Raw genomic sequence first — 18,964 nt, forward strand, 5'->3', positions numbered from 1 at the left:
AGATGACAAATTGTCTGTCAAGGATGATAAAAAAATTAATGGTTAAAAAAATAATTCATTGCGATAATGAACATTTAGCTGTAATGTTCAGTTATCTAAAAGACTTTTTCGTGGTTTTCCTTTGCATTTAACGCAACATTGCATTTAACGCAACTGCAAAAGCTTTTATAAACATGATTTTACTCTGATATTTAAATTGCAAGTTACTTTGATTTCTGGGTCGTGTTAAAAGTTAAAAATATAGGAAAAGTATTTCACAACATCCACTAAGATGACAAATTGTCTGTCAAGGATAATAAAAAAATTAATGGTTAAAAAAATAATTCATTGCGATAATGAACATTTAGCTGTAATGTTATTATTGTTCAGTTATCTAAAAGACTTTTTCGTGGTTTTCCTTTGCATTTAACGCAACATTTGATTTGTCTAAATTTTAATTTAATTTTAAATAATATATAGGTTACTACAAAAGCTTTTATAAACATGATTTTACTCTGATATTTAAATTGCTAGTTACTTTGATTTCTGGGTCGTATTAAAAGTTAAAAATATAAGAAAAGTATTTCACAACATCCACTAAGATGACTAATTATCTGTCAAGGATGATAAAAAAATTTATTGTTAAAAAAATAATTCATTGCGATAATGAACAGTTAGCTGTAATCTTATTATTGTTCAGTTATCTAAAAGAATTTTTCGTGGTTTTCCTTTGCATTTAATGCAACATTTGATTGCTTTAATTTCAACTTAATCTTGGTTAAAATAAATTATTTTAATAACTTTTATAAACATTGTTTTACGCCGATATTTAAATTGCACGCTATTTTGATTTTTGGAATGAGTTTAAAATTACAAAAAATATGAAGAGTATCTCGCTAATCACCGAAATAATTGACTGTCTGTCAAAGACGCTAAAAAAATGATTTATTATATAAAAAAAAAAATTCAGAATGCACAGAGCATTTCGCTGGAACTCTTTAAGCGTCAAGCAATCTGAATGATATTTTCGTGTTTTCCTTTTACGTGTAACGCAAAATATGATTGTTTTCTTTAAAAAAAAGCATTCATAAAGGCAGCAATGTTTAAATATTTACATAAATTATGAGTTATTTTATCTTTATTCCTTGCTAAATCAAAACAAAATGAAGAGCATTTGATTGTGGGCAATTAATTAGCAAGGTAGATATTCTTACTTACGCGGACATTAAGAAATGAATTGGGAGATTTTGATAGGGATATATACAGGGTATATACAGGGTCCTGTATATAGCGTATATACAGGATGTCTCAGTTAAGCGTTTCAGAACTTCTAAGAGGGGTAGGGGGCATCCTGACGACTCGAAATCATATAGCAATGTGGGGTCGGAAATGCTTTCCTGAAGCGGTGACGTACACAGAAGCACCATAAAGAAAAGAGACCGTAAATGAAAAATCGCTATAATAATACATTGAAAAAATTATATGGCCTCCTCGGTCACCCGACCTATCATGTCTTAACTTCTGGAGTCATATGAAAACACTGGTTTATGACACCCTTGTTGATAATGCTGGTTGCAAGAATCGTAGTAGCTGCCTGCGAGATATGCCTGGAGTATGGCAGAATGTTCGAATGTCCATACGCCGGAGATGTGAGGTGTACATTGTAGCCGGTGGCAGAAACTTCGAACACTTACTTTGGCCCATGTACCATATAATTTTTTCAATGTATTATTATAGCGATTTTTCACTTACGGTCTCTTTTCTTTATGGTGCTTCAGTGTACGTCACCGCTTCAGGAAAGCATTTCCGATCCCACATTGCTATATGATTTCGAGTCGTCAGGATGCCCCCTATCCCTCTTAGAAGTTCTGAAACGCTTAACTGAGACACCCTGTATATATATATATATATATATATATATATATATATATATATATATATATATATATATATATATATATATATATATATATATATATATATATATATATATATATATATATATTATAATAATTTGAATAATTATTCGTGCAAAGTCATTAATAAAGATCGGAAATTGAAAGATACAATCGAATTCATAATAAATGCTACGAATAAGTATTTTCATGAAAAAAATTTTTATTTTTAATTCTCATCGGAAAATTTAAAAAATTTATGGTTGCATGGCTTATATTTTGTTTAAAAAAATGTGTCATTAATGTGCATTTTTAATTATAACGATTTTAAAACAATAATAGTAAACTTATAAAACTCAAAGGGTTAAAGTTTTGAACTCGCTCTGTTAAATCAAATTTTTAAATATAAAAAAATACTAATATAGGCATCTATACTTCAGTTATAATAGTTCTGAAAACCGAAACTAAACAAAATCGAAACTATAGTATATAATTGCTCGTAATATGAATGATCTCTGGTTTTAAAACTTCAATAAACAAACAAATAAATTATGAGTAATGAATAGACATCTTTAAACAATATACAAAATAATATACTGGTTTACGGAAAGGAAAAAATTTTAGAATTTAAATTAAATTGCTTTTTAATGATCAACGCTGATTACGCGCAATGCTAAGGTACGGCGGGGATGTCAGAAATTAATCCCTAGGACGACGCGAACGCCACCTTTTGTGCGTAAAACCGGTTTGTCAAAAGCGTGTTGCTTTTCTAACCCCCCCCCTAGTCCCTGGTTTTCTCCCTTGATTTTCATATGGATGGTGTTTTCTACACTAGGGAACGCTGCAAGCTCGGTACCGCCTAAATTTCCGGGTTACTGTTTCCGTTGTATTTTAAAGCCATTTGGCATCATTGTGTTTTGAGATTCTTACAAACATTGTATTTGATTACTTATTACTTGTGTTAACAATACTTGTGTTTACAATGCTAAAAGTTTTAACACTAACGTAAGATGGTGCACAGCTTGCAACAAGAACAAACAGTAATAAACTTATGGAAAGAGGCCATATCAAGACTGCCAAAAAAGCGAGTTAATCAAAATCTAGCAACCATGTCACCTTTTTTTAACAATATATCTCTAAATAACTAAAACAAATTTTCACTTCAAACTCACCAGAATTACATAATAACATTAATATCTTATGAAATACGGCAGACTTGAGCTCAGAAATTATCTAATTTATTTCTTTTATTGAAAACAAAATTATCCGTTTGAAAATATCGCCTCGTAGAATAACATGTAGTAAGCAGCTGCAAACTGTTGTGGCTTATAGCTTACTCTGTTGCATATAAGTATGTTTTGTTAGTGTTGTGGGTTTTGGCAATGTTGTAAATGTTAGCAAAATAAAGGTGACAGCTATTTTAAATTAGTATTTAATAAGAACTTAGAAACAAAAAAAGGAAAAGAACGATTAGAAAAATAAACTCGGAATCATGGATCCTAAAGCGGTAGGATATCCAGCTCGCGCTTAAAAAACGGAAGCAGCTCTTTTTCACCCTCCCAAACAACTTTGTACCTAGCTACAGAACTCCGCCTAACGGCCAGAGTAAAAGCTCTGTCAAAAACAAGTTCTGGGTGGGGGGGGGAAGAGAAGAGTCTCCGTCTCTCTACTCATCACGAACGAGATGATAAATAATTTTAAGTACTGTAAAGACGTTTAAAGAAATAGTCCGTTTCATTTAAATAATAGATAATCTGTTGTTTTTCTTTTTTAACGTAATTGATTCTATTGATTTTTCAGTGATTTCAAATAATTTACGTAAGATAAAGCAGGCTAATATAGTTTTTAAGATACATTTTTTGATGATTATTTTATTGAAATTTTTTGAAACGAACCTATTAAATTATCTGCCAATTTCATTTTTATTATTTCAGACAAGTCAAAATTATTATTAAATATTGCTTGGTTTTTATTTTTGAGACTTTGTTTTATAGTGATGTTGCAGTATTTTCTCAGGGCTAAACATACATAATGCAAAAGCAAACATTTATTAATTTAGTTTTTTGGTAAAAGAGAAGTTATCTTTCAGACATTATTGCCTTTTTTTTACATTTTACAATCACTTTAACGATTAAGTAATAAGTTTTTAGGTGTTCTAGATCGAACACCAAATTGGAATTATTTAAAACATAATTAAAGTTATTTCAGGTTGCGTGCTTTATATTGAAACAATAAAAAAACTTAATTTAAACCATTTTTTAATAACAATAATATAAAAAAAACAATAACAAAAAAATGTAACTGACAACTCGAAATTAGCAATTCTAGCTCGAATATATGAATCAACAGAATGTGTAAGAAAAATAGAATGAGTAAAATAAAATGTTTTCTTAGAACAAGTTATGCCATCTGTTGGCATTAATTGAAGTTACAGTCCACTACAGTACTCCCCCCCCCAAGTGCCTAAGCACTGAGAAGCTATAAGTATCTGGGGTTGAACCGTACTTTGCGGCCAGAGCGAGTTGTGATGTCTGCAGCTCCTGTATCTGGCCGTTGAACAGGTGGTAGATCCAATTGCTGTGTGGGAGTAATTGTTTGTTTGTGATCAAGCTCGTCATCTATTAAAAAAGCTGGCTTTAGTCTGTCAATGTTGATGACGGACGGTTTTCCATTTATGTTCAATGTATAGGTCTTATCGGTTCGCTTTAAAACGAGGTAGGGACCGTCATAAGGCATTTGAAGAGATTTTTTAACGCCATCATGTCTCACAAATACATGTGTGGATTTGCTTAGCGATGGGTGAATAAATATGCCTTTGCTGCCATGTGCAGATGTTGGTGTGGCTTTCAACAACTGCATGGATTTTCTTAATTGTTGCAAAAAGTCATAGGGGTCCGTATTGATAGCTGGAGCCTCCAGAAATTCTGATGGTAGTCTTAATGGGGGGCCGTAAACAAGTTCTGCACAGGTGGATTTAAGGTCTTCCTTAAATGTAGACCTGAGTCCAAGCAAAATGAGAGGTAGTGACTGAGTCCATTTAGCTTTGTGGCAACGAAGTCCTTGTTTTAATGTTCTGTGGAATCGTTCCACTATGCCGTTGCTTGAAGGGTGATACGGTGAAGTTCGTATCTGGTGAACACCAAGAATTTTGTTAAGGGTAGAGAACATATTACTTTGGAACTGCCGGCCTTGATCTGTTGTGATAATGGATGGCACTCCAAATCTTGCAATCCAATGGTAAAGAAATGCATGTGCGACAGTTTCAGCCGTCATGTCGACGATAGGAATGGCCTCGGGCCATCTGGTATACCTATCGATGCAAGTCAGTAAGTATTGGTAACCCTCTGAAGGTGGGAGTGGGCCGACAAGGTCCAGATGAACATGCTCAAATCTTTGGCGAGGCAGCTGGAAACTCTGGATCGGGCTGTGCGTATGTTTAGTGATTTTGGATTGTTGGCAAGGCAGACAACTTCTGGCCCATTCCGAAATGTCTTTCAACATGGTGGGCCAAACAAATCTAGATTGGACAAGTTTTCTGGTAGAACGTATACTACACTCTAAAAACTGTACCGCTGATTTCAGAGGCACATTTGGATCGTTTGTGCCTCTGAATTTTAAGGGCACAACGTGCCTTTAAAAATGAAAGGCACAATGTACCTCTGATTTCAGAGGCACATTTGAATCGTTTGTGCCTCTGAATTTTAAGGGCACAACGTGCCTTTAAAAATGAAAGGCACAATGTACCTCTGATTTCAGAGGCACATTTGGATCGTTTGTGCCTCTGAATTTTAAGGGCACAACGTACCTTTAAAAATGAAAGGCACAATGAACCTCTGATTTCAGAGGCAAAATCAGATGTACCTCTTAGCTTGAAAAGTACACTGTACCTTAGATTTTGCTTTTATGAACCACTCATTGAAATAAGCATTTAGTGGTACCAAAACCTGTTATTTACCAGATTAGAACACATTTTTTTTTACCCAAATGTAATTTACTAGCACTTCATATTAAAAGGGGTTTACACTATTACCAAGATATCAATTAATTCTTAATGAAAAATATTTCTCAATTCTTTGAATATTGGCCACTTGAAAGTGATCATTTCAAGGAATTCCATCTAAGGCTTTTTCATAGGCAATTATAAAATATGTAAATTTATACCATTTCTTTAATTATGTAGCGTTTAATGATACTTCAACAACTACAATGATGCTTTTCTAATCAGATATAGGTACAAAAAGATAATATTTATTTATGTTAAGCCAAGTCAATATAATTCATGGATTTTTTTTCCAAAAAGCATCCTCAAAATGGAAATTTCTTATAAATTTAGAAATTTTTTTTTAAATATTTAGAGATTTAATAAAATAGCTTTAAAAGGATCAAAATTAAACACTAAATATCATGAAATCTAATATCTTTTATTTTCACACATAAAGAACAATTTTACATAATTTAGTAATAGTTGCACAAATATGGAAAAACATAGAACTTTCACAATATTTTAAAATTATAGATGTAGATTTTGAACAATTTGTATATTTTATAACATCAAATATGCTTAATCAAATGACTTTGCAAGTGTAAAATCAAAGATTTCTTTCTATTGAAATGAATTTTTTTAAAAGCCCGATTTTGGCGAAGCATCCCCACTAAAAAGAATCTTAAGAATTTCTTTAAAAAAATTCTTAAGAATATCTTAAGTTATTTGGCCCACTCATTCTTAAGATTTTCTTAAAAATATTTTCCGAAGAAAATCTTCAAAATATAATCTTAAGATTTAGGTTTACGTGGGCCAAATAACTTAAGATATTCTTAAGAATAGAATCTGAAGAAAATCCTCAGAATAGAATCTGAAGAAAATCTTCAAAATAGAATCTGAAGAAAATCTTCAAAGTATAATCTGAAGATATCTTATCTTTAAAATATAGGTTTATGTGAACTAAATAATTTAAGATATTTAACATACGTTTTATTTTAGATTTTCTAGAGAATAAATCATAATCATATTTTAGATATTAAATTGTTTTAAAATTTTTTTTTCAAAATATGAGCAAAATTGCTTAAGAAATTCTAAAAAGATTTTACAGACATTTTTCTGATTTTTAACTTATAAGTCTGATAAATTTAAAAATAATAGTCAAATTTATTATATTCTTTAAGAGCTATTTTTATTTAATGAGCCTTCATTTAATCAAGATCTATTGCCCAAAATAATTTTTAAATCAACAATTAGGTCTAATATTATTCCAGATAAACATGCATTAACAATGAATAAAATACTTTGACTGATTTATTTAAATAAGGGTTAGTACAAAGGCATATTATTCAAATTAACTCTTGTACTCTTCATTGTAATTTAGTACCTTTCATTTAAATAATAAAAAAGAATTTATTTACCTTCTTTAGTACTAATAAAAATATTGTTCTATATTACATTTTGTAAAAACAAGATTTATTTGAATCAGTCTGTGGATGATCTATAAAGCGGATGATCAGTTTGTAGAAAATTTAAATTTTATTATCCGGCAGGTAAAATATACTTCTAAGAATAAATATTAAAACTAAGAAATTTTTTTTATCAAAATACAAATTGCAGAATAAGCATGTATTTTGTATGTATTTAAAACAGAAACTCAAAAACCACAAGTTTTAAGCTTCTATTGCCTGAACCCAATTTTAAGACTATTGTTTATTAAATGACCAAATCTTTCTTTCCTTCTTCACATAAAATATTTTCAAAACAATTACTTATCTTCTTTGATCAGTATAATCTTACCTGCCAGTGAATTTAATATTACATATCTAATTATAATAAGAGCAATTATTTGCATTTTAAGTCATCATGCTAAGAAAGCTAGTTAAATAAACAATTTCTCTGATAAGAAAAGAAATTAATACAAAAGCCATCTAAAAATAAAATAAATAATCATGTATTACTTACTGTAAGCAATAGATACATCAATCAACACCATAAATTAAAGGTTACTCATGTATTTTTGATAAATTGACTTATTACCCTTCATTAAACAACTTGCAAAGTTCAAAAATGGAAGAAAATGTAAATGTTTTTCTTTTCCTCTTTAAATCTTATGTTACTTTGGTGCGCCCCGCGGGGGTGTTATTCATGCCACCTAGTGTCTGAACGGAAGCATATGTATGTGTTATTGATAAGAACTGTTTATTTGAAGCCTCAGCAACCAACTTATTGACATATATAATCACTCCAAAATTTATTGTTGTTTCAATGGAGGGGGGGGGGTCTATTGTGTTTGGTATAGAATTCTGGTAATAAAAAGTTTCAATATTAAAGAATGAAAAAAAATGACAAAACAATCTTAAAGTATACCATAGGCTTTAAATTATTATACACACAAATGGTATACCGGTTTACACAATTTTTTATCCATAAAAATCCTGCGCTAAGCATTTGTCATCTAACGATCAAACTGCAAATTTGGCAAAATTTTTTATTTTGAGGAAAGTATTGACGAAAACTGTTTTCAAACAATAAGCAAAATACAGATTATTTTAGCAGAAAATATATTTTTTCATGACAATAATATATGCACTAACTTAATAACACAGAACATAGTGTCGATTCAGGTTTATCATTATATTACTGCACTAATCTAATACGTTGTCAAAAATAAACCTCAACCTATGTCTATTAACCTAATTATAGTTCAAAATAAAACAAAATTAAATTAAATGAGCACTATAATGAGAAAATAAAACATCATAGTAAAAGGTGATAAGATACAGGTAAATTTGCTATACAGAGTCCATTTTACTTGAACGACGTAAGACGTTTCGCGAGATTCAATAAGATGAATTGAGTTCAAATTGTGCAAGCATTTTCCATTCCGTTCGCACTGACCACAGTGTTGACGTAAAATACACTCAGAGGTAGATGGATCATGTGTTTGAGTCCCTTGGACGCCAGACTAACCGTGACAAGTTTGAGTGGTTTTCCTCTCCATGTAACTCAAATGCGAGTATTTTCATGCATTCAGCTCGGCTAGAACATTTAAAACAGGACTTATCAATGTAAGAGTATTTTATTTGAATAAGTTGTTAAAAGTTTCTATCACAATGTACACAAATACATTCATGAAGATTTTATTACATTAAGAATAGGTTTAGCCAAAATAATTTTTATATATAATATTATTGATAATTTAATATTATTGAACTAATTTAGCACGTTGAATGCCACAGGGGTCACCGATGAACGGCGAAGCCTAGATTATTCAAAAAAATTTTTAATGCTCTAATTTTTTTTATATTATAACTAAAATGGTTTGAAGAAATTAATGTAATACATACTGAAAAAATCCTTTTGGCCATAAAAATTAAAGCCATGTAAAATTAGTGTGGCATTCAACATGTTAAATAAAAAAAAATGTAAATCTGTCTAAGCTTAAATACATAAGGAAGTATAAGGATTTTTTTAAACACATAACAAAATTGGAGTAAACAAAGAAAATACAAATGTAAATCGAAAAGTAATTATTTATAAAAATATTTAATAATTAAAAACATTTTTCTGCATTTACTGGAACACAGTCAAGACAGAAAGTAACAACAAAAAAAACTATTAATCATTTAGTTACACTAATAATATAAATTTGGTTTCACAAACATTTCATTGCCTTTCAGAGAGCAAAAAAAAAAAAAAAAAAAAAATTTCACTGTATCAAATTTATACACATATCTTTACCTTACAATCAATATATTTTCTTTCTAAATATTGTTATCAAAATTGCTTAGCTTCATATTTTTTTTACTACAGTTCAGGAAAAGCATTAGTTATAGATTAATGAAAGTTTTTTGATAATGCTTTTCTAAGTAACACAGGTAAGGTAGCAATAACAATAAAATAAATAAAGGTTTCTTAAAAATTATTATCACTGACGCTGAATTAGAAAGTTTTACTAGGTAGCTTTTCGTGGTAGGAAAACACGAAGTATAAAGTGTTGAGCATTGAATATGAAGTACCAAATATTTTTTTAATAAAGTATTCAGTATATAACGATAAAGCATTAAGAATCTATCTTGAAAAATGCCAGTGGCACAACAGCGATTCTGCATATCTAATCAATTTGTGATCCAATTAATGTTATGCAAATAATTTTTTTTTATTTTTTATTGATAACAAAATTCTGTGAATTATACTGCTCTAGTTAACAATACTTTAATATTTTTTAAAAAGTTCAAGCTGTTAAGTACTTTTCATCATATTATTTTAAAGAAAGAGCAAGGTACTCATCACTCAACCATGACCAAAAATCCTATTTCTAGGGCTTTACTTTTTAACGGCCATGGTTAAAATGCCATGTAATTTTGATACTGGTTAGATAAAGTGGACTCCGCTTGAGCTAGCTCGTTTGAATCTTCTGCACGATAACCAATGAGAGAACTTTCAGTTGTGGCAGTGTTTATATGCTAAGTATACATGTCAGTTGTTTTATACATTGCCAGAATCAAACTCATTACCCTAGTTCTCTAATAAGCAGTGTGAAAGATATTTTAACCTGCTGTGCCACAAGAGCACCCTGGATCAAGCTATTAATCCTTTTTAAAAATCAAATAAATTAAATTTCAATTTGAAATGTTACGATTTTATAACTATACATCCCATGTTATCTATTTTGAGTCATAAATTCAAAACTAAAATTTGAAATTATAAACTTAAAGCTGTGATGTTAGAATAAAACATTTTTATTTCAAAATAAATAATAACTAATTAAAAATCTATAAGTCATTAGAAGATTGTTTTTTTCTTTCATGCTTACACCATATTTAAAATATAAATAAAGCATAATCTTATTTTTTTTCTTCAGGTTTATATCAACTGTAAGTTTAGTAACAGTTTGAAACAATTATAATTATGTATCAATGTCAATTGTTTTCGAAAATAGCTAATGATTGAAAGTATACTTTTCATAATTATAATAAAAATTCGAAAACATTCTTCGTTGTTTTTTAAATTATTCAATCATTCTGTGAGAGAATTTCTGTGATAAACTAAGATAAACAAAAAAGCAAATTGGTATTTCAAATAAAAATGATTTCTTATTCATAGCAATCGCCACATTGAAAACCTCATACATAATTATAATCAAACACTACAGAACAAATATAGGGCACTTTAAAAACATTTCTCTTAATATTATAATGATAAAACATAAATGATACAACTACAACAGAAATGTAAACATCGTAACTAGGGTTAGCTCTCTCGCTTAAACATTTTTATAAGATTTGTAGCATTAATAAAAATTGAAATGTATTAATAAAAAAAATGCCATCGTTAATTGGGAATAAATATAAAAATAAGATATAAGTTTTAAACTTACCAAATTCAAGCATTTTTATAACATCAATCGAACACATTTGTAGACAACTGCTTCCATCGGTGGCGTGGTTTTTCACTGATGTGCGCATGCGCTTATTCTCCGCTACATGATCGTACCGAAGAAAAAGAAATGAAAGGCACAAGCGAATTTGAGAGGCACTAAAGAAGCGGGAAAATCTTTTCGTACCGCGCATTGACTGGCGTTTGCTTTGGTACCTTTAATTTCTCGTGGTGCCTCTCATTTTTAAAGGCACATTAGTTATGTGCCTCTTACGCGAGAAAATACACGGTACATTTAGCTTGTGCCTCTGAAATCAGAGGTACAGTTTTTAGAGTGTAGGATGTGAGAGGTTGTGTAATAGTTTAAATATTCTTCTTCGAAAGTTCTGCGAAACGAATGGGCGTATTTTTCCACTGGCAACGCAGCAATATATTTTCTTGTTTGTCGTTAAAGTCATTAGTTGAAGGTTCAACGATGATTGACCTGTGTTAAGAAGATTTTGGAGTTCTGGATCGTTGGTCTGTGCATCGGCGATTTCTGTTAAATCTATGGTGGAATTTTCGATCTCGCTTATTCTAGACAATGTGTCTGTGACTATGTTATCAGCACCGGCTATATACTGGATATCAGTTGAGAATTGTGCAATAAAATCGAGATGTCTGAGCTGGCGAGGTGAGCAATTATTTGAACTTTTAGTGAAAGCAAAAATTAAAGGGCGATGATCTGTGTATATCGTGAAACATTGCCCTTCAAGTACGTGCTTAAAATGCTTAATGGAGAGATAAATGGCTAGAAGCTCTCTGTCATAAGTGCTATACTTAATTTCAGTAGCACTCAGTTTACGAGAGAAAAATGCTATTGGTTTAGGACCATTTTGTGTTATGCAATTCAATGCGGCTCCAACTGCGCTGTTAGAGGCATCCACCATTAAACATAATTTCGAATCCGGTGTGGGGTAAGAAAGGGTTGTAGCAGCGGCTAATGCAGATTTGCATTGAGTAAAAGAATGTTCGGCCTCATTATTCCATTGAACAGGGCGCTTATCGTTCTTTTTGCAGTTTGTAAGTAAACTATTTAAAGGAATTTGAATCATGGCTGCGTGAGGTAAGAACCGTCTATAGAAATTTAGCATGGCGAGAAAACGTCGAAGTTCAGATATAGTTACAGGTTTTGGAAAATTTTTAATGACCTCAACTTTATCCGGAAGCGGTTTAACACCTTCGGCAGTTATGAGACAACCTAGGAATTTGACCGAGGGTTTTCCTAAATTACATTTGTCTGGGTTCAGCTTAAGGCCACAATCTCTTAAGCGAGAAAAAACTTGGTTTAGATGCTCAATGTGTTCGCTTTCCGAAGAGGATGATATTAAGATGTCGTCGAAATAGGGTATGCAGAAATCGAATTTTCCCAAGACCTGGTGAATATAACGCTGAAAAGTCTGCCCAGCGTTGCGTAACCCGAAAGGCATTGCGGTGTATTCGAAAAGGCCAAAAGGGGTGGTCACAGCGGTTTTTGGTATATCAGGGGGGTTAATAGGGATCTGATGGTACGCCCTAGTTAGGTCTAAGGTCGAAAATATAGTTTTTCCGTGTAAATTTTGCGTGCAGTCCTGTATATGAGGGACGGGATAACGGTCGGGCACAGTTATTGAATTAAGACAACGGTAGTCTCCGCAAGGACGGAACTCACCATTTGATTTTTTTACAACGTGTAAGGGACTTGCCCAAGGGCTTTTAGAGGGGCGAATGATGCCCTGAGAAAATAAATAATTAAATTCTTTTTTTACAGCCCTAAGAACATTTGGGGCAAGACGTCTTGGTTTCGAAAATACCGGAGGACCCTTAGTTTCGATATGGTGATAAACTTGATTTGAATTATTAGCATTAGTAGGTTGTGATGGATTTAATAATTCGGGGAATTCACTAAGAATTTTATCAAATACGCCAATCAAAATTGTGATGCTTGAATCGGAAGAATTTTGCTTTGGGATACGACCATTTGAAGTAAGTTTAGTGTTAGCATCAATGACTCTATGATTTTTGGCATCAACCAGTAAATTAAAATGTTTAAGAAAATCTACTCCGATTATTGGTTGCTTAACATCGGCAACAACAAATGACCAAATAAATTGGCGGCGTAGATTCAAATCAAGTGTAATTCGTTTTGTCCCATAAGTTGCAATTTTTGTACCATTGGCCGCAAAGAGAGTTAAATCTTCCTGTAATTTAAGGTTTGGAGCATAAGTCTTTGGAAGGACTGAAATGTCCGCACCGGTATCTATTAAAAAAGAAAGTTTCGATTTCGAATCGGCCAATAATACCCGATTAATATGGCGGTCGTCATTTTGACCGGAATGCGATCGCCTTAAATGTTTTCCGACTGGCGATAAGAACAAGGTAAGTTGAATTTAGTGGCTTTATCACCAAAGTTAGTATGGTAGAAACACATCCCATTAGCTGGATCTTTATACTTTCGAAAACGATTACGTGAATTGCTTCGATATCTGGGATATCTATTATAAGTATTATCACTTCGAGTTGGTCGTTGTTGTATAATAGAAGTTAATTGTTCAACTTGTCTTGATAATTGGTCAATCTGGGTTTGAAGAACAGTATTCTGAGCTGCCGCCTGAACTTGAGCTACGTTAATAGAGGAATGAGGAGTTAAATCGTGAATTTTATCAGCAATGGATGCGAGTTGATTTAAATCTTCGTTGAGTGCAGCTAAGATGGATTGAGTGCTATTAGGTAATCGTCCTAACCAAAGGGATTTTAGCAGAGGTTCGCCGACTGAATCCCCACCAAGCGTACGCATCCGAATAAGTAATTGTGATGGGCGTTGATCGCCAAGCTCGAGGCCTTGAAGTAATGTTCGAATACGAGAAGATTCACTTTCGGAATGCAATTCAATCAGACGTTTTTTTAATTCCTCGTATTTATTAGTAAGCGGTGGTTTTAATATAATATCACTAACAGAACTCAAAATATCTGAATCAATAGCAGCCACGACATGATTAAATTTAGTTTCATCAGCGGAAATCTGTGCTAATGAAAATTGCGCCTCTAAACGAATAAACCAAAGAGACGGGTTTTGTTTCCAGAATGGCGGTGGCTTTACCGCAACGTGAGAAATTTGTGAATCTACAGTCACACTAGGATCAGTTGGAGGAGCCATATTTAAGTACACATAAATTGAATAATAAACACTTAAATTGAAAAAAAATTTTAGTGCAAATATAATTTAAAGTTATAAGATATTAACCATCAGAACATAGTATATACATTTCGAAATTATCATGTGAATACACTAGAAGATACATAAAAATAATTATATTTAAAGAAAAATTTTTTGAAACAAATTTAGGGCAATGCACGACGATAACACAAATCGAAAATATTACGATTAAACCAATCAATTTGGAAAACAAAACTTACCAAGCTCAGGCATCACGTTTTATTTTTAGTCGAAATCATTCGGAATTGTCAATGCTTTCGATTTGGTTCTCGTAGGTTTCGCTTTTAAAATTGGCACTGATGAAATAAATAAAATGAAGATCCAATTGTTGAAATTTTGTTTGTGGTAGAATTCATCATCAAAAGCACAGAATAACGAAGTAGTAATCCATTTCTTTCGTCCGGTCGTTACCACTTTAGGTGTTCTAGATCGAACACCAAATTGGAATTATTTAAAACATAATTAAAGTTATTTCAGGTTGCGTGCTTTATATTGAAACAATAAAAAAACTTAATTTAAACCATTTTTTAATAACAATAATATAAAAAAAACAATAACAAAAAAATGTAACTGACAACTCGAAATTAGCAATTCTAGCTCGAATATATGAATCAACAGAATGTGTAAGAAAAATAGAATGAGTAAAATAAAATGTTTTCTTAGAACAAGTTATGCCATCTGTTGGCATTAATTGAAGTTACAGTCCACCACAAGTTTATTAAAACAATTGATAAACAAATTAAATAGACAAGAAGGAAAGAATGCACTTGTGGATCAAACTGGAAGATTTAAAACAAAATTTATTTACATTGATGTTTAAAAAACAATTCTAGAAGAGAATATCCTTACGATGAGAATATCCTTATCCTTATTGAAAGCATAAAATAAGTAAAAGTTTAATAGCAAAATAGTCAAACAAACGAAATCATAATTAAAAACTTACATTTAGAGCTTTAAACAAGCTGATACTAGGAAGCTGCTAAAAAACAATATTAATATTAGCGATTAAGCAATAAATTTATAATTAACACGTGCAGTAATAACATGCACGTGTATTAATAACAAGTGAAAAATTCCAACGTCTACTGATTGAGATGCCACCTACCGGCAGTTTTGCATCCATTATCCATTAAAGTCTGACGAATCACGTTGTGGGGGAAATTTTACATTAAGCTGGGTCTCCATAAGATACTCTAAACTCCATGCTCGGAATATACAAGAAATAGAAGTTGCCAGATTACGAAAGTGCAACTCTACACGATAAACAAAAATAGCGTGAGGCTCGCTATAGCATGCTCGATTTATAACAGCCTCCTTCGAGCATGAAAGCAGTCAGTAGTCAATATTGTCACTCAAAGAACTGCTCTCACACCAAGTATAATGTCTTTTGGGCATGAAACTGAGGTGCTGGAAGTGCCTTCGTCAGAATGTCTGCTCGTTGCTCATCACTTCTGACGTAGCCTAATTCAAAATGTCCTTTCGAAAACTCATCTTGGACAAACTTGAACTTGTATCTTTGATCAATGTGCTTAGTGCGAGCGTGAAACATCGGATTTTTGATGTATTTGATGGTACTTTGATTATCAATTTGGAGGATTGGTAATGAGACGTCGTTGGCTATCTCGGCAAACAGGCGCTTCAACCATATCAGATCTTTTGTCGCATCCGCTGCTGCCATAAACTCTGCTTCTGTTGTTGAATTAGATATAGCCTCCTGCAATTTACTTCTCCAAGTAATTGCACCTCCACCGTAGAAAGATATCACACCTGTGCGAGATCTCCGAGTTTCCGCACAACTGTTGTTATCTGCATCACTAAACAACATAAGGCTTCTATCATCTGTATTGCTATATACGATGCCATGTGCAACGGTAGTACGAAGGTACCTGAATGTAGTCTGCACAATTTCCCAATCAGTTTCTGTGGGATTGTCTAATTTACGAGATACTAAACTTACTGCATAAGCAATGTCAGGTCGGGTTCCCATCGCTAAATAAAGCAAGCTACCTACTGCTGATCTATATGGAATGTGACTGCTAAGAGGATTTGCCTCCTTGATCTTTATCATCCCATCAGCATTCGGAAGTTTATATTCAACCTTCAGGTTTGGCTTCTTCACCGGAATGCGTGATGTTTTGGTAGCATCTCCAAACCGCTCTAGCATCTTTTTAGTAAATGCTTCTTGGTGCAGGAAGATTGAGCCGTCCTTCAACTGTTCAAATTGTAGACCAAGAAAACAATTTAAGGTTGTCACTCTAAGGTTGAAATGTTGCTTGAGTTCGTTCATAAAGGTGAGGAATGATGCTTCGTCTTGTGCAGCAACATTACCATTGTAATATCTTCCTAACCACAGCTGGGCAGAGGCGGACTGCGCATGCGTGGTTGTCAGTCAGTCAGTAAATTTTGAGCGAGTAAGTCGTGGGAGATCCTCTCCTCTCTTCTGTTGAATCATGATTGGAAATTTGTGTGTTTTTTTGTTTTTGTTGTGTTTTAATAAATTGTTTTTGTTTATAATCATATTTGTCTGTGTGTTTGTTGAGAGATACGTTACAGACAAATAAATTGGAGGCACCTGACGAGATACGAAAGTCGTGGCTGAACCGTTGTGGTTCGGTGATTAAAAATCAAATAAGTGCTATTATTTGATGATGGAAATAAATAAAAATTCTGGCAAAAAGATAATCTCAATCCTTGAGATCGTTTAAGATAGAAAATCTGCTCCGAAGATTAAGGAATGTGCTATTGTGTGTGTTATTTGTGCTCCGATTTCGATTTAATTACAAAGCAGTATTCATCCTGAATACAAGTGTTCCAATTTGTGAAAGAGGTACCCTTCCTTGTTATATTTGAGATAATTCAATGGTTGGCCTATACCAGTATTATCTTTTCGATTTGTTTATAAAGCAATATTCATCCTGAATGCAAGTGTTCCGATTTGTTAAAAAAGGTACCCTTCCTTATTATATCTGAAATCTCATGGTTAACATATACCAATATTATCTAGGTATAATATCGTCCAGATATAGAATGTGAAAATATATCATCCAGATATAGAATGTGAAAATATATCATCCAGATATATGATGCGAAAATATATCGTCCAGACATAAAAAGTGAAAATCGTCGAGACATTAAAGTGATAATCCTGATCGTAAAATTTAGTTTTGTTTTCTGTGTACAAACCGGTTACTGTTTAAAATGTTTTGACAATTTTTTTATGTGAATAGAACAGTAAGTATATTGATTTTGAGTGCTAGTATATAATAGAAGTGTCGAAAAATATTTTGAAACAGTGTAAAATAATTACTTTGTATATCTAATCATTTTTTGATAATAATATTGAAGAAAGTTATTTGTTTTTCTCTTAGAAAAGTGCAAATATTTATTTATATAGTTTTCTATGTATTGAGTGTATTAAATTAAGTGATTTCTGTAAGTAAAATCATTATAAAATTAATAACGAAGCATGAGAAACATTTCTGTTTTAAACAGGAAGTAGGGGGAAATTAGCTTACTCATCAGTGCGGTTTCGAAAGAAATCGAATACTTTTTTTTTCTTCTTTCTTGCTTTGATGTATTTATTACTTTTGAAAGAGCTGTTATCCGTTCATAAATCTTTTTTTTCTACAGATACTGATTGCTTATATATTTTTTTTCTTTCAAATTTGTGTTTGAGTATATGAAGGTAAAGAGTAGAAGCATTTATATTTTGTTTTGATTTACACGTCTATCTTTAGACATTTCTTTTAGCTTAATTAAGGATTTAAATGACGATTTATATTTTGATATAATATTTTTATGAGATACATTATTCATTATAATTGGATTTAGTCATGAAAATTTTGTTTCTCGGATGAATAATATTTTTCTTGTTGTTTTTGGTTTGGTTCTCATCATTGCTGTTCCTTGTTATTAAATAACCTATTTAGAAAAATATAAAATTACAGTGTCATAAAATGTATAGTTTTGTTTCAATTTAAATTTTATGATTGTTTTATGGTTTAGCTAAGTACTTAATTGAGGTAAATATATTTATTTACTTTGATTTATATTGCAAGGGTATAATTTTTTTCTTTGGTTAAATATCTACACATTTAAGTTAAAATTCATTGGCTTAAATTTTTGATTTATCATTCAATCTTAACCATGGCATTCTTGGGCAAGGGATTAAAGGAAGATTTATTAGCGTTAGCATCAGAGTTAGAGATAGATGTTAATCCAACTATGACAATAATTTCACTGAAAAAAGCCATAACAGAAGATAATAGGTATGAAGAGGAGTTCGCTAAAGAATTATTTTTTACCCTTATCGAGGAAAGAAAACAACGAAAGGAAGAGGAGAAGAAGGTTCAGTTGAAGGAGGAAGCTGAAGCAGAGGCGTTGAAATTAAAAGAAGCAGCTGAAGCCGAGGCAATGCGGCGAAAAGAAGAGAGAGAATTTGAGTTGGAGCGAATGAAACTTGAAGTTAAATTAAAGATGGCTGGCACTCCTCAA

The 18,964-nt window shown here is 31.9% G+C and overlaps 1 protein-coding gene and 1 long non-coding RNA gene across 2 annotated transcripts; both read right to left on the reverse strand.

The window, feature by feature from the left end:
• Window positions 1-7,621: 7,621 nt before the first annotated feature.
• On the reverse strand, window positions 7,622-11,576 carry LOC147807550 (uncharacterized). Its single transcript, XR_015434513.1, has 2 exons — window positions 11,237-11,576; window positions 7,622-8,895 (listed from the first exon to the last, which is right to left on the reverse strand). It is a non-coding gene; the product is annotated as an uncharacterized LOC147807550 (long non-coding RNA).
• A 2,024-nt stretch (window positions 11,577-13,600) lies between these two features.
• LOC139425559 (uncharacterized) lies at window positions 13,601-15,236 on the reverse strand. Its single transcript, XM_087165416.1, has one exon. The coding sequence runs from the start codon at window positions 14,408-14,410 to the stop codon at window positions 13,601-13,603; it is 810 nt and encodes a 269-aa protein (XP_087021542.1). The 5' UTR covers window positions 14,411-15,236.
• Window positions 15,237-18,964: the final 3,728 nt, after the last annotated feature.

Source organism: Parasteatoda tepidariorum, chromosome 6, assembly GCF_982258835.1.
Source record: "Parasteatoda tepidariorum strain Cologne lab strain chromosome 6, Ptep-v5.0, whole genome shotgun sequence".
NCBI classification, from domain to species: Eukaryota; Metazoa; Arthropoda; class Arachnida; order Araneae; family Theridiidae; genus Parasteatoda; species Parasteatoda tepidariorum.

Coding starts and splice junctions, on each gene's coding strand:
- LOC139425559 (XM_087165416.1), bottom strand. CDS start 14,410: ATGGCTCCTCCAACTGATCCTAGTGTGACTGTAGATTCACAAATTTCT.